General features: G+C 49.8%; 1 protein-coding gene across 5 annotated transcripts in view; it reads left to right on the top strand.

The window, feature by feature from the left end:
• The window catches only part of ARHGAP22 (Rho GTPase activating protein 22), a 206,275-nt gene that overhangs the window by 143,508 nt on the left and 43,370 nt on the right, over positions 1-19,397 (top strand). The window contains exon 1 of one of the 5 annotated variants that reach the window (XM_011990942.1): positions 13,597-13,801. The exons of the other annotated variants lie outside the window; for them this stretch is intronic. Coding sequence (XP_011846332.1) covers positions 13,750-13,801 — 52 coding nt within the window. The 5' untranslated portion in view covers positions 13,597-13,749. Of the gene's footprint in view, positions 1-13,596; positions 13,802-19,397 lie in introns of those variants that run through there. 5 annotated transcript variants of the gene reach the window in all.

Genomic DNA, 19,397 nt, shown 5'->3' with positions numbered 1-19,397 from the left:
CCTTTCCCAATCATTGTTTTGCATGTCCTTGGACTCTAGATGGATGAGGTTGACAGATGGGTGATTTCGAGATAAACCAGGTGTTACTGTGATGCTCTGTGTATGGAAGGGACAGGAGTCACCCTGGGTCCGGCAGCTTTTCTGGCTCTGCAAGTTCACATGAAGATGGCTAAGATGATGATGGCCCTTGGGAACAAGGTCATTTTTGAGCGAGTTTTCCAAAATTAGTGCTGAACCCTATCTTGCCGGGGGGCTGGTGGGGGGCGTGGGAGGTCCTGAGAGGCTGGAGGAGTTCGGGTTTTGCTCTCCAGCCCTGTGAACTTTGCCAAGGGGAACAGCGCTGAACTAAGAGTCTAGCAGACAAAGCATAAAATCCTAGCTCTGGCCTTCTTGCTTGAGCAGTTTCCTTCTGCAGAAAATGGAAAAATAAGACCTTCCTGAAGGTTGGCTACAGGCTTGAATGTGAGGATATCTAGGACCTCATGTCATGTAACTCTAGGGAGCACCATATTGCCTCCAGAGGGCACCATTGATTTAGACTGCAGTGAGAGTGGCTGCCTTGGTCGGGGGCACATGCACTTAGACTACCATGTGAATGGCTGCCTCCTGGTGTTGTGCTAGGAAATGATGCTGGATGACAGTGAACTTGTGAAACTTCTATCCTAGCACTAGCAAGAGTACTTCTTACATGTCTGGCTGCTTATACCTGGCCTCCAGGAAGGAGGCAGCTTATAAAAATAGTGGTCATGTGCCACATCATGATGTTTAAGTCAGTAGACTGCACATGTGACAGTGATCCCGTTAGATTATTGTATTGTATTTTCACAGTACCTTTTCTCTGTGTTTAGATACATGAATACTTCCCAACGTGTTATTATTGCCTGCAGTATTCCACACAGGCTCATGCTGTGCAGGTTTGTAGTGTAGGAGCAATGAGCTGTACCGTAGAGCTTGGGTGTGCAGTACCTGCACTGTCTAGGTTTGTGTGAGCACACTCAGTAGGGTTTGCATAATGGCAAAATTGCTTAATAACACATTTCTCAGAATGTACCCCTGTCACTAAGTGGTGCCTGACTATATGTTGTTTTTATAAGAACCTAAAGAACTTGAGTGAAAAAGAGTGGGAAGGACATTAGCTGAGGCCCTGAGGTCCCACCCAGCTGCTGAGGAGGGCCCACTGCTGCCTGATCTTACAGGAGCCCCTCGTGAAGAGGGAAGGAGCATCAGTGAGAGATACATAGTGGCCAAATCAAATTAAGGAGGTTTCTCACATGCCCAGTATAGATTTTGTGGTTCAACAAATGTCTGTGTGACCATCCAGAGAGGGGGCAGAACTGGGGTATAGGGTATTGGCGGGTAGAACAGGGGTGTGGAGAGCCACAGGCCCTGGCGGCCTCTGCCATTTGGCAAGCCACTTTCCCCTGGGCTGCAGCTTCTCCAGCCAGCCCTTACAGGCTCCTTACGGGCCTTGGCTATATCTCCAGCATGCCTTCACCGGGCAGCCCTGCTGGCCTACCCCTCTCTCCATCCCAGCCAGGAGAAGCGGTCTGAACACACCTCTGGGGAGGCAAAAGTCCTCCCAGGGGATCCCCATCCACCCACCCTTGGTTTCCAGGAAGGAACTGGGAATGGCCAGCCAGGTCCTGCCCCAACCACAAGGAGGAGTTCTAGAGCCACCTCCAGCCTGGCTCTGGGAGGTTTTGTGATGCAGAACTGGGGATGGGGCTCAGTGGCCGGGAGACCAGGGTCAGGCGCACATCTGTGCTTTTGGAGCTGCTGGGCGTGGTCTCATGGTGGAGATGGATTAGGGGAGTGGGATGAGAATGGGGCGATGCCACCAGCATATTTTGTTTGATGCCTTACAGTTACAGACTGATTTTCATTTATTTATTATATTTAGTCTAAAATGTAGTTTCCCAAGGCGGGCAGATCACCTGAAGTCAGGAGTTTGAGACCAGCCTGGCCAACATGGTGAAACCTCGTCTCTACTAAAAAATACAAAAATTAGCTGGGCGTGGGGGCAGGCACCTGTAATCCCAGCTACTCAGGAGGCTGAGGCAGGAGAATTGCTTGAATCCAGGAGGCAGAGGTTGCAGTGAGCCGACATTGTGCCACTGTGTGCCAGCCTGGGCAATAGAGCAAAACTTTGTCTTTAAAAATAATAGTAATAATGGAATAAAATGTACAGTTTCTGGAGACAGAGGAAGCAGGGTGTGGTGGGACTTGGGGCACCCCCTCTCCCCATCGCTTGCTTGCGGCCCTCTGCCTATCTAGGCTCCACTCACACCCAGGTGCTTGAACCCCATGCTCTCAAATTTCCTCTCAATTCATCACTACCAGGACTCTTCCCATCCCCTCTCTCAGCTTACCCCCAACTTATGAGCAAGTTCTGGTGAGTCTCAGATCCAGACAGGCACTGAGCCTGGGTGCCTGTTACCACCTGCATCCCAGCCAGTGTGGTCCCAGCCTCTGCTTCCCTCCCCTGGACACCTGCCAGAACCTCCTGTCTAAGCTCCTGACCCCCTCCTGCCCTCCTCAGCCCACGGAGCCCCACAGAAGAGCTCAGGACTTTTCCCACCTCGGGGCCTTTGCAATTCTCCTGCTCATCTGCCAACTGCCTCCCCGTTCATCCTTTTGTGCCCAGACCAGATCTGTGTAAGAAAGCCAGCCCCTGCTGTTTCTGAGTTCTCAGCCAGAGGATCCCTTCCCCCGCCCCAGAGTGGCCTGTCCTGACCCACCCCCTCTCTGTTCCTATCCATCTGAGCTCTCCCTGCCACCTTGGTTGGCTCCCTGTCCTTTGGCTGGTTCTCTAGGAAAGCGGGGACCTTGTCTCCCTTGTTCACCCACACACCCCCTCCAGCCCATCCCGTATGTCAAGCACAGTGTCCTGCGCACACCAGAGTCTTGGGAAGTACCTGTGGTCTCACTGGAAGAATCAGTCTCCCTGCCCTTCAGGTCTCCTGCATAGGTCCAGCCCTCTGGAGAGGAAGGAGCTAAGACTCTGGGGATCACCCTTGGCCAGTGGATGACTGGAGCCAGGGGATCCCTCCTCCCCTTTTTGTCCCAGGACTGGCAGTCCTGACACACATTTTATGAGGCAAGATGGAGTCCCCAGGCCCCCAGGGCAGCAGGCAGCTTATCCAGCTTCCCTGTGGGGCTCTCCCTCCTTCCCATCTCTCCTTCCCCATCCCGCACTTCTCCCTGGGATAGCTTCCTGAACAATAACCTTTTCCTCAGGCTTTGATTTTAGGGACCCAGGTTAAGACACACTGTGAGTTGGGGGAAAACGTTCTCAATAGCAACCCAAAGCAGAGAAAGGCACAGGCCAGCCAGGGTTCATATCTGCTCCCTTATTAGGCCACATTGCTCAGAGTTACCCATTTAGCCAATGTTGATGTGTCCACTCACAGCAGAGCACTCCAGCAGGAGTTAGGGGAGGTGCAGGCACCACTCATACCCCAAGAGGCCCAGAAAGGGCACTGCAGGTGGGTGCCAGCAGGACTTGGCCTGAAGAGGGGACATCGATGCACATTGCAGTTCCATCACTGACCAGCCTCCTGGGCTTGGGAGGTTTACCCAGTGGCCTGGGCTTCTCCCGGCACCATGAGATGATAGGGAAGGACAGCATGATAATGGTCTGTACTTTCTAGAGTTGCTGGGAGAGGAGCTTCGCAAAGCATGTAGGTGGTGTTAGCAGGGTGGTGGTGCCAGTGACGGCAGCAGCAGCAGCAGCAGGTGTGGGGCCTCGTTAATCTCTGAGACTGACATCGTTTGTACCAGTGTAGAAATAAATACCCCTCCCCTCCACAGAGTCACTGGACAGGTTGACACTGGAAACTGGCACTGAGTAGGTGCCTCATAAATGTTAGTTCCCTTTTTGTTCCTTAAAATAATGAGTTGACCATCCGTTATTCCCTCCAGGTCACTCAGCATCAGTTACTTTTTTTTTCAGTCTAACCACCAGGCCACCTGTTCATCCCCACAACCCCTCTTTTGAACATTTCGGAACATGGTCTTCATCTGACAGTTAACATATTCCATTTAACATGCTACCGTTTTAACTTATTTTCTTCTCCCTCCAAATATTTTGATGTCAGCACCGGCACCACGTTCCTTGGTGTTTCCCAGTCTCAGCCATGCGTTCTTACTGCTGAGGCCTGGCCAAGTCCTGGCTTCTCCAAGGTCAGGGGATGAGGGGGCCTCATCCAGTCAGCCCCAGAGCCAGGCGAGCCCGAGCTGTGGGTGAAGGTAGCTGAGAGGACGCTGTTCTGAATTTATGGCCTCATCCCTGACCCCAGTAGGTCCCCAGGATCCTTCCTAGCATTGGCTGCTTCGAGTTTGTTGATGATGTTGGTTGACGCCTGTCTCCACTACCAGGCCACACTCTCTGAGAGGCAGAGACTCTTGCTTTTGTCACTGCCGTGTCCCCAGTATATGGCACAGTGTCTGGCACATGGTAGACCATCAATAAATATTTATGGGAGGAAGAATGGGATATGGAAATTTGGGAGTGGGTGAGGGGGCAACAGTTGGGAAAGGTGAGGGAGAAGTAGGGATATTTGAGTTGGGTCTTGATGAATGAGTAGGAGTTTGCCAGGTGGCCAGGTGGGAAAGGCACCAGCATGTGCAAAGACCTGGAGGCATGAAGAATGTGGTGCTTCCTGGCAGTAAGCAAGTGGGCAGGGCACCTGGAGTGTCTGGTAAGATGGAGAGAGCTGACTGGGGCTGGAAAGGTGCTCTCTGCTCATCATGCAGGAGCCCAGTGGGAAGCAGCAAACTGAGATGTGTCCTGAAGACAACAGAGTCAGGCCATGATGTAAGATTCTCACTGGAGAGGGGAAAGTTCTGACTGCACTGCAGAGGCCACCCTTTGGCAGGGCCTGGGCATTCCCCAGCTGTTCCCACACTCTTCCACTTCTGCAATTGTCCCTGGGAGAAAAATCACAGTCCTCCTTCTCCCACGGGGTACTGCCCAGGGCAAGGTCACACCCAGATCCCCTAAAAGCCCCAGCATCCCCAGAATCACAAAGGAAGATTCTCAGGGAGAGGCTGGTTTTAAGAAATGAAACTCTGCTATGGTTATAAGCTAGCAAAAGGGGAACTTGGAGCTGAAACCATTTGGAGGACATTTGGGGCATTTTCCTAAATTAAAAGTACTCGAGACACAGGGCTGGCTTAACTTCTCCAGCACCAAACACGAGCTCCTGCCTCTCTCAACAATGAAAATAAGCACAATCTTCACTCAGGACAGTCATCTGTGCCCATGAGAATCCACATGCCAGCACTTCAGAGCCTCTCCTGAGAGGAAGCTGCTCCTCCCCTGCTCCTGAGCCCCTCCCTTCTCTTCTGGGAGCCAGCCTGGGGCCCAGTATCCAGCTCCTCCTTCCAGAAATAGGCATGCAGATCTGTGCACCTCTGAGCATGTATCATCCATTTATTTTTTCCACACAGTAATGGAGCATCCCGTATCATTTCACACAGTTTCACCACCTTCTTTTCTTTTCTTTCTTTTTTTTTTTGATGCACATAATTTAATCAATACATTATTTATTTGATGAAGAGTTAAGCTGTTCCCAGTTATTTTTACTACCTTTTTATGCACATGTACAAATGTATCTGAAGAGTAAATTTCTAGGAATAGATTGCTGGGTCATTTAAAATTTTGATAGATCTCAAATTATTCTTCCAAAGAGATTGTCAAAATCAAAATCTACTTCTAGCAACAGCTCGAAGGTCTGCCCACTTTCCTCACCATCCCCATCAGGTGGGTGCCTTCAGCTGCAATCCCTCCCTTGAGATGCGGGTAAATCAGCTGAGAGCACCTCCCAAGGGGAGGCTGCAGGGGCCCTGCACTGGCCTCACCCACACACCTGGAACATGTGGTGTGAGAAGGCTTATTTCACCTGTCACTTTATATTAAATCTCATTTTCATTTGTTTTTTAAAATAGGTAACAAATAGTACAAATATGAGAAGGCAAAAGCCAGTCTCCTTGTATCCCTGCCTTCTAGTCACCCACCTTCATCCCCAAAAACGCTACTGTTCTCTTTCTCTGTCCAGAAATACTTTGCACACATTCAAACAAATCTGGGTATAAAGTATACCCTCATTTTTGAAGACCTGCAAAACATCCCATTTTATGGATACGTAGCTAGCCCCTCTCCTTCTGCCATTTGTCTTTTCACTTTCTTTTCTTTGCCATGCAACTATTTTTAACTTTTTTGTAGTTACATTTTCTTTTGTGGTCTCCTGTTTTGAGTCATACTTAGAAAGGCCTTCTCCAAAATTTTATACAAAATTTCTCCCATGGTTGAGCCTGGCACTTTTATAGTTTCATTTTTCATCTTTAAATCTTTTTTTTTTTCTTTTGAGATGGAGTCTCACTCTGTCACCCAGGATAGAGTGCAGTGGCGCGGTCTTGGCTCACTGCAACCTGCACCTCCTGAGTTCAAGGAATTCTCCTGCCTCAGCCTCCCGAGTAGCTGTGACTACAGGGGCGGTCTGCCACGCCCAGCTAATTTTTGTATTTTTAATAGAGACAGGGTTTTTTCACCATGTTAGCCAGGCTGGTCTCAAACTCCTGGCCTCAGGTGATCCACCCACCTCGGCCTCCCAAAGTGCTGGGATTACAGGTGTGAACCACCGCGCCTGGCCTTAATCTTTAATCTATTGTGTATTTTTATTTGGTTGTAAGGTGTGACATAAAGATTCAACTTGATTATTCCTCACATGGCTCTCCCATGTGAGGAAATACTATGGGATATACTATCCCATGTTTAGAGAATCCATCCTGTCCTCACCCCTTTGAAAGAGTTCCTTAAACATTCCAAACTTCCATATGTGTGTGAGTCTTTCTCTGGTCATGCCACCCAGTGCTGTGCTGTTTTAATTACTGAGTAGCTCTACTCAGGTTTTTGTTTTGTTTTGAGATAGAGTCTTGCTTTCTCGCCCAGTTTGGGGTTCAACTCACAGCTCATTTCAGCTTCCTGCTCTGCTGAGCTCCAGTTACTCTCCTACCTCAGCCTCCTGCATGGCTGGGATTATAGGTGTGTGCCACCACACTTGGCTAATTTTTTTATTATTATTTTCTATAGAGGTGGGGTCTTGCTATGTTGCCCAGACTGGTCTGGAACTCCTGGCCACAAACAATCTTCCAACTTTGGCCTCTCAAAGTATTAGGATTACAGGTGTGAGCCACCATGCCCAGCCTCTGTACTGTCTTTTAATAATTGGTTGGGCTGGTCGGAGTTCACTATGTTTTCTTTCAAAAGTGCACTTGCTATTTTTGCTTATGAACCTTAAGAATCAACTTACCTCATTTAAAAAGAAATACTATTCATATTGTGTTAAATTAATAGACCAAGGTAGAGAGAATTGGCATCTCTGTTATGCTGCTGGCATCCCTATTTTCCTACTTATATACATAGCATGCATTTCTGTTTCTCCTAATTTACAAATAGGTTGTTCTTTTTATGTATTAATTTTGCACCCAGCTGATTTACTGCATTCTTTTATTGATTATGATAGGTTTTCAGTTCATTGACTTAGAACTTCCACACATATAAACAAGTACCCTGAAAAATAATTTAACAGGAGGAGTAATAACAGCTCACCCTCTCCTCCAGCTTTCATAGCTTTCCATTCTTTCTCTTGTCTGGTTGGTGAACCCTTCCAGGGAGATGCTCTATACCAGGGGTCTTCAGTGGACGTGCCTGTATTTTTCCTGGCTTTGATAGGAATGCTGCCGTTGTCTCTCCACTGAATGCAGTGTTGACTTTGAGTATATCCAGGTGAAGATCCACCTGTTCTCATTTAACGAAGAATATTTATCAAAATGGATGTTCAGTCTTGTCAAGTGTCTTTTCCAATTTCCCCTTAGACTGCTGGGCTGCAGGCTGCCAGTGTGCACCAGCAGGCCAGGGAGGCCTGCCCATGCCTGGTAGCTCGGGGAGGAGGTGGTGCAGCTACGTGGGCGGCCTGTGGCTCTCACGCTGTCTGTACCATCCTGCTTCCAGCTGCAGGAAACAGGCAAGCCCATGTAACCTGCCAAAATCAAAGGAGCTATGTTATTCTTACAGACCAAGAAATCCAGAGGGAGAGGTAGGCGGCCCCATGGTAGTGACTCAGGGCCTCAGCAACGTCAACAAGGACATGGCCTCCCCCTGCCCCTTCACTCCCTTGATCTATTGGCTCTGCTCGCTGGCCAGAGTGGCTGCAAGATGACCACCAAGTGACCAACAGGCAGGACACGCCCCTTCCATGGAGAGGGGTCTCTTGGTGGAGTCCTTCTTAGACAGGAGGGAGCCTTTCTCAGATGTCCCTCCAAGAAGTTCCCCTTGGACCTCAGTGGCTGCATCTCTAGTCTTAGGGCAGCCTGTGAAATAGATCTGTTTTTCATTTCTTTACAGATCTTCTTTAATGAGTGATAGGTATGCGCCTCTCTCAATGGCTGCCCGTCGTTCCATCACCTTTGTGTATCCTGGTGTCCCATTCCCCTGCTTTGGTCATGATGTTGCTTCTGGTATTGGATTGGCTTTTGTCATTGCCTGCTTGTTTGGGCATTTTGGGTTCTGAAATGTTGAATATGGACTCTGTGGCTGCTGCCCTTCTTAGGCCAGCTAGAATTGCACTTTTGGCTCTAGCGCATCAAGACATGCTATTGTGTGCAGAACGAGAGTGTACGAGAACTCCACAAAGGATAGGGCAGGGGGCCAGGTCGAGGGAGGCTGCAGCGGGGCCACTGCTTGGGGATGCAGAGGGCTCTAAATCCTTGTGCTGGGACTGGTGGGGGGTGTTGGGGTGGCTTCCTGTACATGTGGGAGACTTCACTTCACTGACTTCTGGCTTGGGCAAGGGGCCAGAAGGGCCATGATGTGGAGCACCTGGAAGCTCTGAGGACCAACAAGTGCCCAGTGCATTTTTGTTCAGGGGCCTTCATTGTTCACCAGTGCATCCCAAGGAGGAGAGGCATTCACCAGGTTTCTAGGTGCCCTGGTGCAGCTATGCAGTATGGCTGGTGTGGTCCCTGCAGGGGTGGGAGGCTGGGTAATGGGGGACTCTTCTGGGCCCTGTCCTGCTCGGGCCAGCTTTCTCCTTTCACCACAGGATCCCATCTTCCTTCTCAGAAAATAGAGCGTGTGGGCTCGTGATGACAGGCCAAGGTAGATGTTACCTGCAGGGAGCCTTATGAAAGGTGGGGACTGGCCCTAGGCGCTGCATCCTCTTTCTCTGGAGTGCACACACAGCAACTCTAAGGGATAGATAGAGGCGGAGCCCTAGAGGAACCATGGACACATGAAGTTTCTGCTGCTCTCAGCCTATCACCTTCCCTCCTGATATTCTGCCCTTCATCTCTTCAGCCCCACTGGGAGGATCCCAGGATGGCCACCTTCTCTTATCCCATGACAGACAACAACAGAGTCAGGGCCCAGGGCCCACTGCAGTGCTGCCCTGGGGGATGGAGCACAGTGGGAGGGGTCCGTTTATTGAGCCCCTGGGCCTTGCAGTTGCTGTGAGTGGCAGGAGCTGCACCTGGGACTGAGGTATTGTGGCCAAGGTGGACCTGGAAGGAGGGGCAGGTGGATAGCGAGACCCCAGGTTTCTTTGGCTTTGTTCCTGTGTCCCCAGTAGTTCCCTGCCTCTTCTCTCCAGACCTGTTTTCCTGGATGGGCTCCTTCCTCCCCGGCTTGCTCATCTTGTACTACAGCACATTACGAGGCCTCAGACAGCCGACCCCTTACACAGCATCTGCTGACCACCAGCACTCCCTCTTCAACATCCTGTTCCCTCCTTCCCCTCTGCCTTCTGTGCCTCCTTTTCTCTCTGCATTTATGGCAATAAAAATACTTTCTGGAAACAGAAGTGAGTCGTCGGCCTCCTCCTATCCCTGGCTGAGTGGTGCTGACAGGGAGGCTGGCAGCAGAAAGCCCAGCTGCCTTGGAGAACCCCACCTACTTTTCACCCATGCCAAGGAGACAAAGCTGTGGCCCGAGGCCTACCCTGAGGAGACAAGGTCAGGATCCTGCTCTCCTTCAGGAGTGGGCTTTGCTTTTGCAGCTGAGCAAGCACGTCTTGCCGTTCTGATAATTTTTCTGTGGGAGGCCCTAGCCCTGTATGTGCAGGTAGCAGATTGTCCAGGTCCCATGATCACCCCCCAAGGGCAGGTGGGAGGTGTCAACCCCCTAGGAGGTCAGCAGCATGCAGTTTCTCCTGACCAGCCATGGGCAGTTGGGAGAGTCAGTGCCCAGGGCCCACTGCAGTGCTGCCCTGGGGGATGGAGCAGTGGGCCCTGGGCCCCCTGCACAGAACCCCAAGGAATCCAGTGCACCCAGTTCACTCTGAGGACCTGAGAAAGCTGAGTGTGAACAGCTCACAGTCCAGTGGCAGATGGGGCACCTTGGTTCCTGCCCTCCACTCCCCAGGGGTGTACTACGCAGCACCTCCACAACCAGGCTTGTGAACTCCTTAGGGCAGGATGCAGCCCCACTCCATTACTGCACTGAACTAGGAGGGGGACTCCATCAAGTAGCAACCGGCACACAGCAGCACAGACTTCCTTATCTAGTGTGACCGGCTGTCTTCCTGCAGATACTCTGGCAGGCACCAGGCGATTGTTCAGCAGGCACCTGGAGACAAGGATTAGGTAAGACCCTAGAGAAGGAGGTCCCAGCAGCTAAGGTGAAGAGAGCAGCCAGAACAGGCAGCCCTGGAGGCAGCAGCTCTGGGCTGAGAATTCTTGCCCTTCCAGTTCTTACCTATGTGACTATGAGCAACAAAGTCCATCTCTCCGACCTCAGTTTCTTCATCTGTAAAATGAGAATCATGACACCTATCTCACAAGCTATGGAGAGGATAAAATGCCACAGTCTATGTGATTGCATGTATGTGGCACACGGCTGGCGCATAGTAGGCTGCTGTTGTTATTTAATGTTCTTACCGTCCCCATCATTATCGGTACAGGAAGAGATGTGAGGATTGTATATCCTCATACCACCAGAGCCCCACTGTCCAGGTCTCTGAAGGCAGCAGACCACAAGGGGGATGGTTGTGCTTCAGGCTGTGTTTTGACAAAATGGGGATTGCATACATCACCTTTGCTGCATCATAGATTACCCCCCAAACCTAGTGGCTTAAAACAGAAACATTTATTATCTCACAGCTCTGTGGGTGGGGAATCTGGGTGTGGCTTGCCTGCATCCTGTAGCTTGGGGGCTCTCAAAGGCTTATCCCGGTGTTAGCTGCAACTGTGGCCTCATCTGAAGGCTTGACTAACGGGAGATCCACTTCAAGCTGAATCACACAGCTATTTGTAAGGGACAGTCCCTTGAGGGCTGCTAGACAGACCACCACGGTCCCTTGCTGGCTGTTGCTAGAGACTTCTCTGTTTCTCACCACATGGGCCTCCCGCCTCGGGCAGCTCCCAACAGGGTAGCCTGCCTCATCACAGCCAGCAAGCCAGAGAACAAGGGAGAGAATGTGAGACGGAAGCCACTGTCTCTTTGTGACCTAATCTCAGAAGTGACATCCTGTCAATTTTTGCCACATTCTGTTCATTAAAAGCAAGTTACTGGGTCCAGCCCACTTTCATGAGGAGTAATTACACAAGAGTCTGACTACCAGGAGGCAGGTCCACTGGGGGCCATTGCGGAGGCTGCCTACCAAGGGATGAAGCCAGGAACACCCACTCTGCCGCCAGACTGCCTGGGGCATTCAGATCCTCAGCTATTAAGAGTGGGCTCTGAGGGACCAGTGCTTTAGGACACCAGTTGGCAACTGATTTCCCTTGGGTGACCGGGGGCAGTTGGGAAGATACACCTTACTAGTCATGTGACCTTGGACGAATTATTCAACCTTCTGCAGCCTCTGTGTTCTCGTCTGTCAATTGGGTATCATCATTGTAACACCATATCAGGTGGTTGTGGGACATCGAGATAAAACATGCAAAGCTGTTAGGATGGTGCCCAGCAATATGGTGAACACTCAATCAAAGCTGGATATTTTAATTAAGAGAGATTGCCTGTTACCTCCCAGAGCCCTCCACATCCCCCCCAGTGGCTGCTGCCATTCACTGAACCCCAACCCTTTTCCAGACACTAGACTAGTCCCTGGGACACCAGGAAGAACAGTCATACATTCCTTCATAAGTCATACAATCCTTTCACAGAGACAGGCAGTAAACACGTATGCAGACGAACAAGCTGCTTTCCAATCAGGATAAGTCCTATAGAGAAAGCCATGTAAGACGAATTGGGTGGGAGGGGGCAGCTCCTTGACAAAGGCTGTCACCCAGAGAAGGATTCTGTAATGTACATTTGAGCTGAGGCTGGAAAATAAGAGGGAGTCAGCCATGCAAGGAGGTGGGAGGGCATTTGGAGCACCCGAGAGAATGCAAAGTTTCTGGTGGGAAGAAGGTGAATTTGAGGGAGAGAGGGTGCTGGAGTGGCTGACAGCAGGACATGGGCCAGGGGGAGGAGAGGTGGTCCGAGGGACCTGGAGGCTCACAGTCACATCGGAGTTGAGTTTTATTCCAAGAACAGTAGGCCCTCTGAAGGGTTTCCAGCAGTTGTGATTTGCCCTTAAGAGGCTGCTTCTTGTTGGAGAGGTGGATAGATGGGTGGATGGATGGATGGATGGATGGATGGATGGATGGATGGACCAATGAGCAGATGGATAGATGGGCGGATGAACAGGTAGACAGATGGATGGAGAAATTGGGGAGATGGGCAGATGAACAGGTGGCTTCGGCACAGGCACAGCCCCTTTCTCTGTACTTGCTGAGCAGAGTTTGGTGCCCATTGCCTGCCTCTGCCCTCCAGGGCTGCCTGAGTATGGGCTCCTGACACCACATCCCGGGAGGAGTGAATATTGCTGGAGGAGAGGAGACCAGGCTGAGTGAGGGAGCTGCTTCCTGCTCCCTTTGTCCCAGAGGCAAGGGAGACACCTTAAGGGTGGCAGCTGACTTGGCGCACAGAATCCACAACAGCTGAGTTCAAATCCTGGCTGTACCATTTCCCAGCGTGATGGCCCTGGGCCACTGAAAGCTCGCGGAGCGTCAGCTTCTCTGTCTGACACAGACCACATGCCTACCTTAGAGGGTATGGGGGCGCTTACCAAGTACCACGTGCAGGTTCTGTGCCCAGCCCCTGGCTTCTTGGTCTCATTTCATCTTCACCACAGTCCCAGGAGGTGGGTTTAGTTATTGGCCTTGTTTTGCTGATGAGAAAATGGAAACAGAAAGATTAAGTAACTAACTCAAGACCATGTGGCAACTAAGCACTTATATCAGGCTTCTCCCATGCATTCATTAATCTCCACTACCTGGTGAGTGGGTCCACCTGGAGAGGAGAACCCTGAGGCATAAAGCTGGTGGCACTGAGCTGGGGTTCCCACATGCCAGATAAATAGGACTCCCCCACCCCCAGGGAGTCAAGAACACAGCAGGACAAGCGCACGGGGCGGCAGGCACAGATGCGGATGCAGAACAACCACACCGACCTCCCACTGGCGGGGATCCCAGCAGGTCCTCCTTGCCCCGCCCCAGACAGTCCCAACCTTCCGGCACTGGTAAATGCAGAAGTTCCCCAGGAGAGACAAAAGGCCTCAGCCTGGTGCCCACAGGCAGAGCGCACAGGCAGCCGAGTGGCCGCAGTCCCGCAGTGGAGGAGTGCCTCGTGCACCTGGTGGTTTTCTGCACCCCAACAGGTGCATCTGGCCACTGTTCCTCCCACTGCAGGCCCCGCTGCTCCACACCATGCCCTTCTGGCCCATCAGGCATCTGAAGAGGAGTGGGCGTCTGCCCAGGGGTAAGTGGATAGCTGGAGTCACTGGGAGGCTGCGAGGACCAGGCTAGGAGACTGGGGAGGGCGATTAACCCTTGAAAGGGAAGTGGTGTTTGGTGGCCGCAACCAGGTAAAGAGAACTGAAAGACATGAATGAAGACTGGGAGGACAGCAGGGAGGTTCAGCCTGGTACACTGGGGATCCTGTGCAGGAGCCTCCAGCTGGCTCATTGCCCAGGACTGACACCACACACACAGGCAGGTCTCAGGATGCCTGAGAGTGTGCTTGGCAAAATAATGGCCCACCAAAGGCAACATACACCGCCAGCCCCAGTCCACACTCTCCCTCACTGTAGCCACCAGCCACATGTGGCTGCTAAGCATATGAAATGTGGCTAGTCCAAATTGAGATAATGCTGTTAGTGCTAAATATGTGTTAGTGCCTTAAAGATTTTTAAGACTTTATACAAATATATGTATAATATCTCAATAATTTTAATTGACATGTTGAAATGAATGCTACTATTGTAGATATATTGGAATAAACAAAATATTAGGTTGGTGCAAAAGTAATTGCTGTTTTTGCCATTGAAAGTAATTTATTTTTGGCTGAGTGCGGTGGCCTGTAATCCCAGCACTTTGGGAGTCGAGGTGCGTGGATCACCTGAGGTCAGGAGTTTGAGACCAGCCTGGTCAACATGATGAAACCCTATCTCTACTAAAAATACAAAATTTAGCTGGGTGTGGTGGTGGGTACCCATAATCCCAGCTACTCGGGAGGCTGAGACAGGAGAATCACTTGAACCTGGGAAGCGGAGGTTGCAGTGAGCCAAGATTGTGCCACTACACTCCAGTTGGGGCAAAAAGAGTGAAACTCCATCTCGAAAATCAAAGGAAAGTAATTTATTTTTATATATATAAAAAAGATAAATACAGCTGTTCCTTTTTAGTTTTTTAGTGTAGCTGCTAAAACATTTGAAGTTGCACATGTAGCTCACATTATATCTCTGTAGGATCACACTGTTCTAGACGGCTGCATCTAGACACTGGGCCTTCACCCCGACACCCAGCTGCTAGGGCCCTCCGAGGGTTTCTACACTCTAGGCAGCCAGGAGAGTGACAGTGGGCCCTGTGACAAATCATACATTGCTGCTGCCACTTTTAAATGGTGATTTAAAAAATATTTTTCAATAAACCTTGGTAAAGAGGGGTTAAGGCAGATATAAAATTTGATCAATTACATCGGAATGACAACTTTTTCACCTGAACATCATGGAATAAGTCCCAGGGGTTACAGTGGCTTACAAAGTGCTTTCACACATATCGGTTACTCTTTTTTCTTTTTCTTATGAAAATGTTTATATGGAAAAGTTGAAAGCCAGTTCTTATCCTGGGACCCCTGCATTTTGGAGCCTCCCCCTCTCCCTGGGTCTCAAAAGGAAATCCTTAAGTTCAGGAGCTCAGAGGGGAGAAGGCCTGGCTGGAATCACAAAGGGCTGGTCACCTGGGGCTGGTGCCCTTGAACAAGCCACGGGCAGAAGGAGTGAGAAAAGTGGGGTCGGGATAGGAGCCAGACTTCCTGGGGTCATAGTTTCCTGGTACATACACACACACAGCTCATAGTTAGAGCTTGGGCTGTTTCTAAACATTTCTGGGCTCAGTTTCCTCTCTTTAAAATGAGAATAGTGATATCGCTTCCCTCAGGATCCCACAAGTGTTCCCACTACTCACACTCATCAATCTGTAAGTGTCATGCCCACCTTTCGCAAGGTTTTCACGTGCGCCAGTCTCCTTTGTTCTGCCGGTGCCGCCCTCACTAACCTCCCATTCATCTCAGGCTCAGCGCATGTCCTCTCCATGCCAGGCTCTGCTGGCTGTGCTGGAGTTGTCTATAAAACAGACAGAGTCGGGGTGGGCCAACAAGAAACGTTATGAATAAGCATGTCATGTAAACACATAAAATACATACAGAGTGTATTGACTGCAATCAGTGCTATGGAAAAATTCAGGCCAGGAAGGAGCATGGGGTGTGGTGGGTGATGCGTGGTAAGGCTTAAATAGGGTGGTCAGAAGAAGATGTTACCTTCCCCAAGAAGGTAACATCTGAGGAAAGACCTGAAGGGGGTCAGTGCTGGAAGGACAGCTTTCTGGGCTACAGCAGGAGCAAGGGAACAGCAGGTGCAAAAACCGTGAAGCAGGAGCATGCCAGGTGTGCTTGAGAACTGGCAAAAGCAAAGGGAAGGGGAGCCAGAGATGACGTCACAGGAGTAGGGGTCAGGGGCCTTCAGGCTCACTGCGAGGCCTTTGCTGAGATGGGCCTGCCGGGGGATGTTGAACAGGGGTTGGGGAGCTGGTTCAGGCCTCTACTAGGTCTCCGTGGCTGCTCAACTGAGAATAGACTGTCAGGGTGAGGGAAGGAGCCTGGAGACTGTGCAGCAGTCTAGATGAAGAGTGATGGTGGCCCAGACCAGGTGAGCAGTGAGAAGTGACCAGATTGCAGCTATGTTCTAAAGGAGAAGCTAATAGAATTTACTGAGAGGAATGGATAGGAGAGGTGAGAGAGAGTGGAGCAAGGATGTGTCTGGTTTCAACTTGAGTAACCAGAAAATGGAGTTGCCCTCACCCAAAAGGGAAGGGTGTAGGCAGATGGGAGGTGGACTTCCCCCAGGTCTGGAGGTCAGGGGAGCAGTGAATCTGGATGTCATCAGCACGAGGACAGCATTTAAAGCCTGAGAACAGATGGGTCCACCAGGGAGACTGGGGTCAGTGTAAAGGTGAGGGAGAGGAAGACTCCAGGGGGCTCCCAGCTTCCCGCACCTAGTTGTGGCCACCGAAGTGGGAACACAGGAGGAGCTAGTTTGATAGATGAGGCACTTAGAATTTTTGGACATGCCACATTGTGCCTGTGGGAAGTCACAGGACAATAGAATTGTAAGTCATTTAGATTCATACACAATAGAGATCTGGCTGTTCTGTATCAATGTTTCTTAACCGGGGCATTTGGCCCCCAAGGGGCACTTGGCAATGTGTAGAGACACTGTTGGCTGTCACAGCCTGGGAGGGAGGGAGTGGGCAGAGGCCAGGGATGCTGCTGCCCATCCTGCTATGCACAGGACAGGCCCCCACACCCCACGAAAAATGATCTCACCCAACATGTCAGTAGTGCTGAGGCCGAGAAGTCCCCCTCTATCCTGTATTTAATTATGATAATAAAAGGGAACACTTAGAGAGTGCTTGCTAGCTCCCAGGGGCTAAGCTAAGGGGCTGTCCCATTTCATTCTCCTGATGAGATGGGTGCCTTTGGTTTCATACCCCTACGGGTGCATGACTCTGACAGCTGGGGAAATTAAGTCACTGTGCTCCACATTGAGGGAGCTGAGGTTTGACCCATAGAAGTTGGATCCTAAGCACTGTTTAAGAGAGCCTCAGCGCTGGGCGCAGTGGCTTAGGCCTGTAATCCCAGCACTTTAGGAGGCCTAGGCGGGTGGATCATGAGGTCAGGAGATCCAGACTATCCTGGCTAACACGGTAAAACCCTATCTCTACTAAAAAGACAAAAAATTAGCCGGGCGTGGTGGCGGGCGCCTGTAGTCCCAGTTACTTGGGTGGCTGAGGCAGGAGAATGGTGTGAACCCGGGAGGCGGAGCTTGCAGTGAGCCAGGATTGTGCCACTGCACTCCAGCCTGGGCTACAGTGCAAGACTCTGTCTCAAAAAAAAAAAAAAAAAAAAAGAGAGAGAGAGAGCTTCAAAAGTCTGCCATGTGTAATGGGATGGGGTGGAAACAGTGGCCACACAGACAGTTAAAGGGAAAAACCAGGAACTGTGATAATAGACCTTCATCTTTCATAATGAATTTATTCCTGAAATATTTGCCAGTGTAATTCTTATTCATTTAAGTAAAGCTAATATTAATGTTTCCTAAGTTACAGAGAAGAAGGTCAGTATAAACCATGGAACACTGTAGAAAGTCCCGAAGTTTGTTGTAATCCCCCATTTCATCTTCCTCACACTCCCCTTCATTGCCATAAGGGAGATTTTATATTGAGAAAACAGAATGAGTTTATGGGCGAACAAACCTGTTTGAATCCCAGCACCTCCACTTGCCAGTTCATGAGCAAAGTGCTTAACTTCTCTGAGCCTCGGTTTTTCCACCTGTCAAATGGGGTCATCAATGCTCCTTCCTAGGGCATCTATGAAGACTGCCTGGGACTGTGCCTGTTAAGCACCTTGCAGGGTGTTTATCATATAGAGTAGGCCCTTAGGCATGGTAATAGGTTTTTCACTTCTGGACAGGATAAAGTACCAGGGACCTATTTACCCCCCCCCCCAAAAAAAAAAAAAAAAAAAAAAAAAAAAAAAAAAAAAAAAAAAGAAAAGGACAAAATATTTGAAACAATGCTTTTAAGATACTGGACGTTAGGGAAGGACTGTGACCCCCAAGAAATGGGAAACAAGGTGATTCCCTACATGTGCCCCAGCTGACCGCCTGGAGAAAGTTTGCAGGCTGTATTTAGGAAGGGGAGACGCAGGTGGAGCCCACTGGACTCCATGAGTTGAAGAGACAGAGCTAAAAGTCCAGAGAGATCAAAACATCTAGATCCTGCAGGGTAGCTGCTGAGGAGGAAAGAGCTGCACAGAGAGGAAAATGCCTTGAGAACTGAGCCGTGCACTCATCACCATATGCACGTGAGGAAAACTACCCCAGGTTGAGCAAAGAACTACCAGAAAGGATCAGAGGCAACAGTGCCCACATTAATACCAGGCAAAACATGGCACCTGTTCCCGCCTGCAAGACCGCAAAACCTAGCGGCTTGTAGGGCGTAGGACAGAATACACAGAAGGGTTTTCCCTCAGTAGTGGGGAATAATTAGCTCTGTACTGAGCACTCTGGATCCATCTAACAAATCTTAGAGGCAAAATCTGTAAGGATCAAACTCTTTCCAAGAATCTAAGTTCATACCAGAAAAAGACTGAAGAATATTTACGGAAATACAGAAACATTCATCACCCACCCATTTAAAAATCACAGTATCTGGCAACTAATTAGAAATATCAGGAATGCAAAGAGGCAGGAAAATGTAGCCCATAATGAGGAGAAAAATAAAAAGCAATCAATTGAGACAAACCCAGAAATGACACAGATTTTAGAATTAGCAAAGACATTAAAACAGTTTTTCTATGCTCATGGATAGGAAGAATCAATATCGTAAAAATGGCCATACTGCCCAAGGTAATTTATAGATTCAATGGCATCCCCATTAAGCCACCAATGACTTTCTTCACAGAATTGGAAAAAACTACTTTAAAGTTCATATGGAACCAAAAAAGAGCCTGCATTGCCAAGTCAATCATAAGTCAAAAGAACGAAGCTGGAGGCATCACACTACCTGACTTCAAACTATAGTACAAGACTACAGTAACCAAAACAGGATGGTACTGGTACCAAAACAGAGATATAGACCAATGGAACAGAACAGAGCCCTCAGAAATAATACCACACATCTACAACCATCTGATCTTTGACAAACCTGACAAAAACAAGAAATGGGGAAAGGATTCCCTATTTAATAAATGGTGCTGGGAAAATTGGCTAGCCATAAGTAGAAAGCTGAAACTGGAT

This window comes from Mandrillus leucophaeus, unplaced genomic scaffold (assembly GCF_000951045.1).
Source record: "Mandrillus leucophaeus isolate KB7577 unplaced genomic scaffold, Mleu.le_1.0 Scaffold388, whole genome shotgun sequence".
In the NCBI taxonomy this organism is placed as follows: Eukaryota; Metazoa; Chordata; class Mammalia; order Primates; family Cercopithecidae; genus Mandrillus; species Mandrillus leucophaeus.
This window is presented reverse-complemented; position numbering and strand designations above follow the sequence as displayed.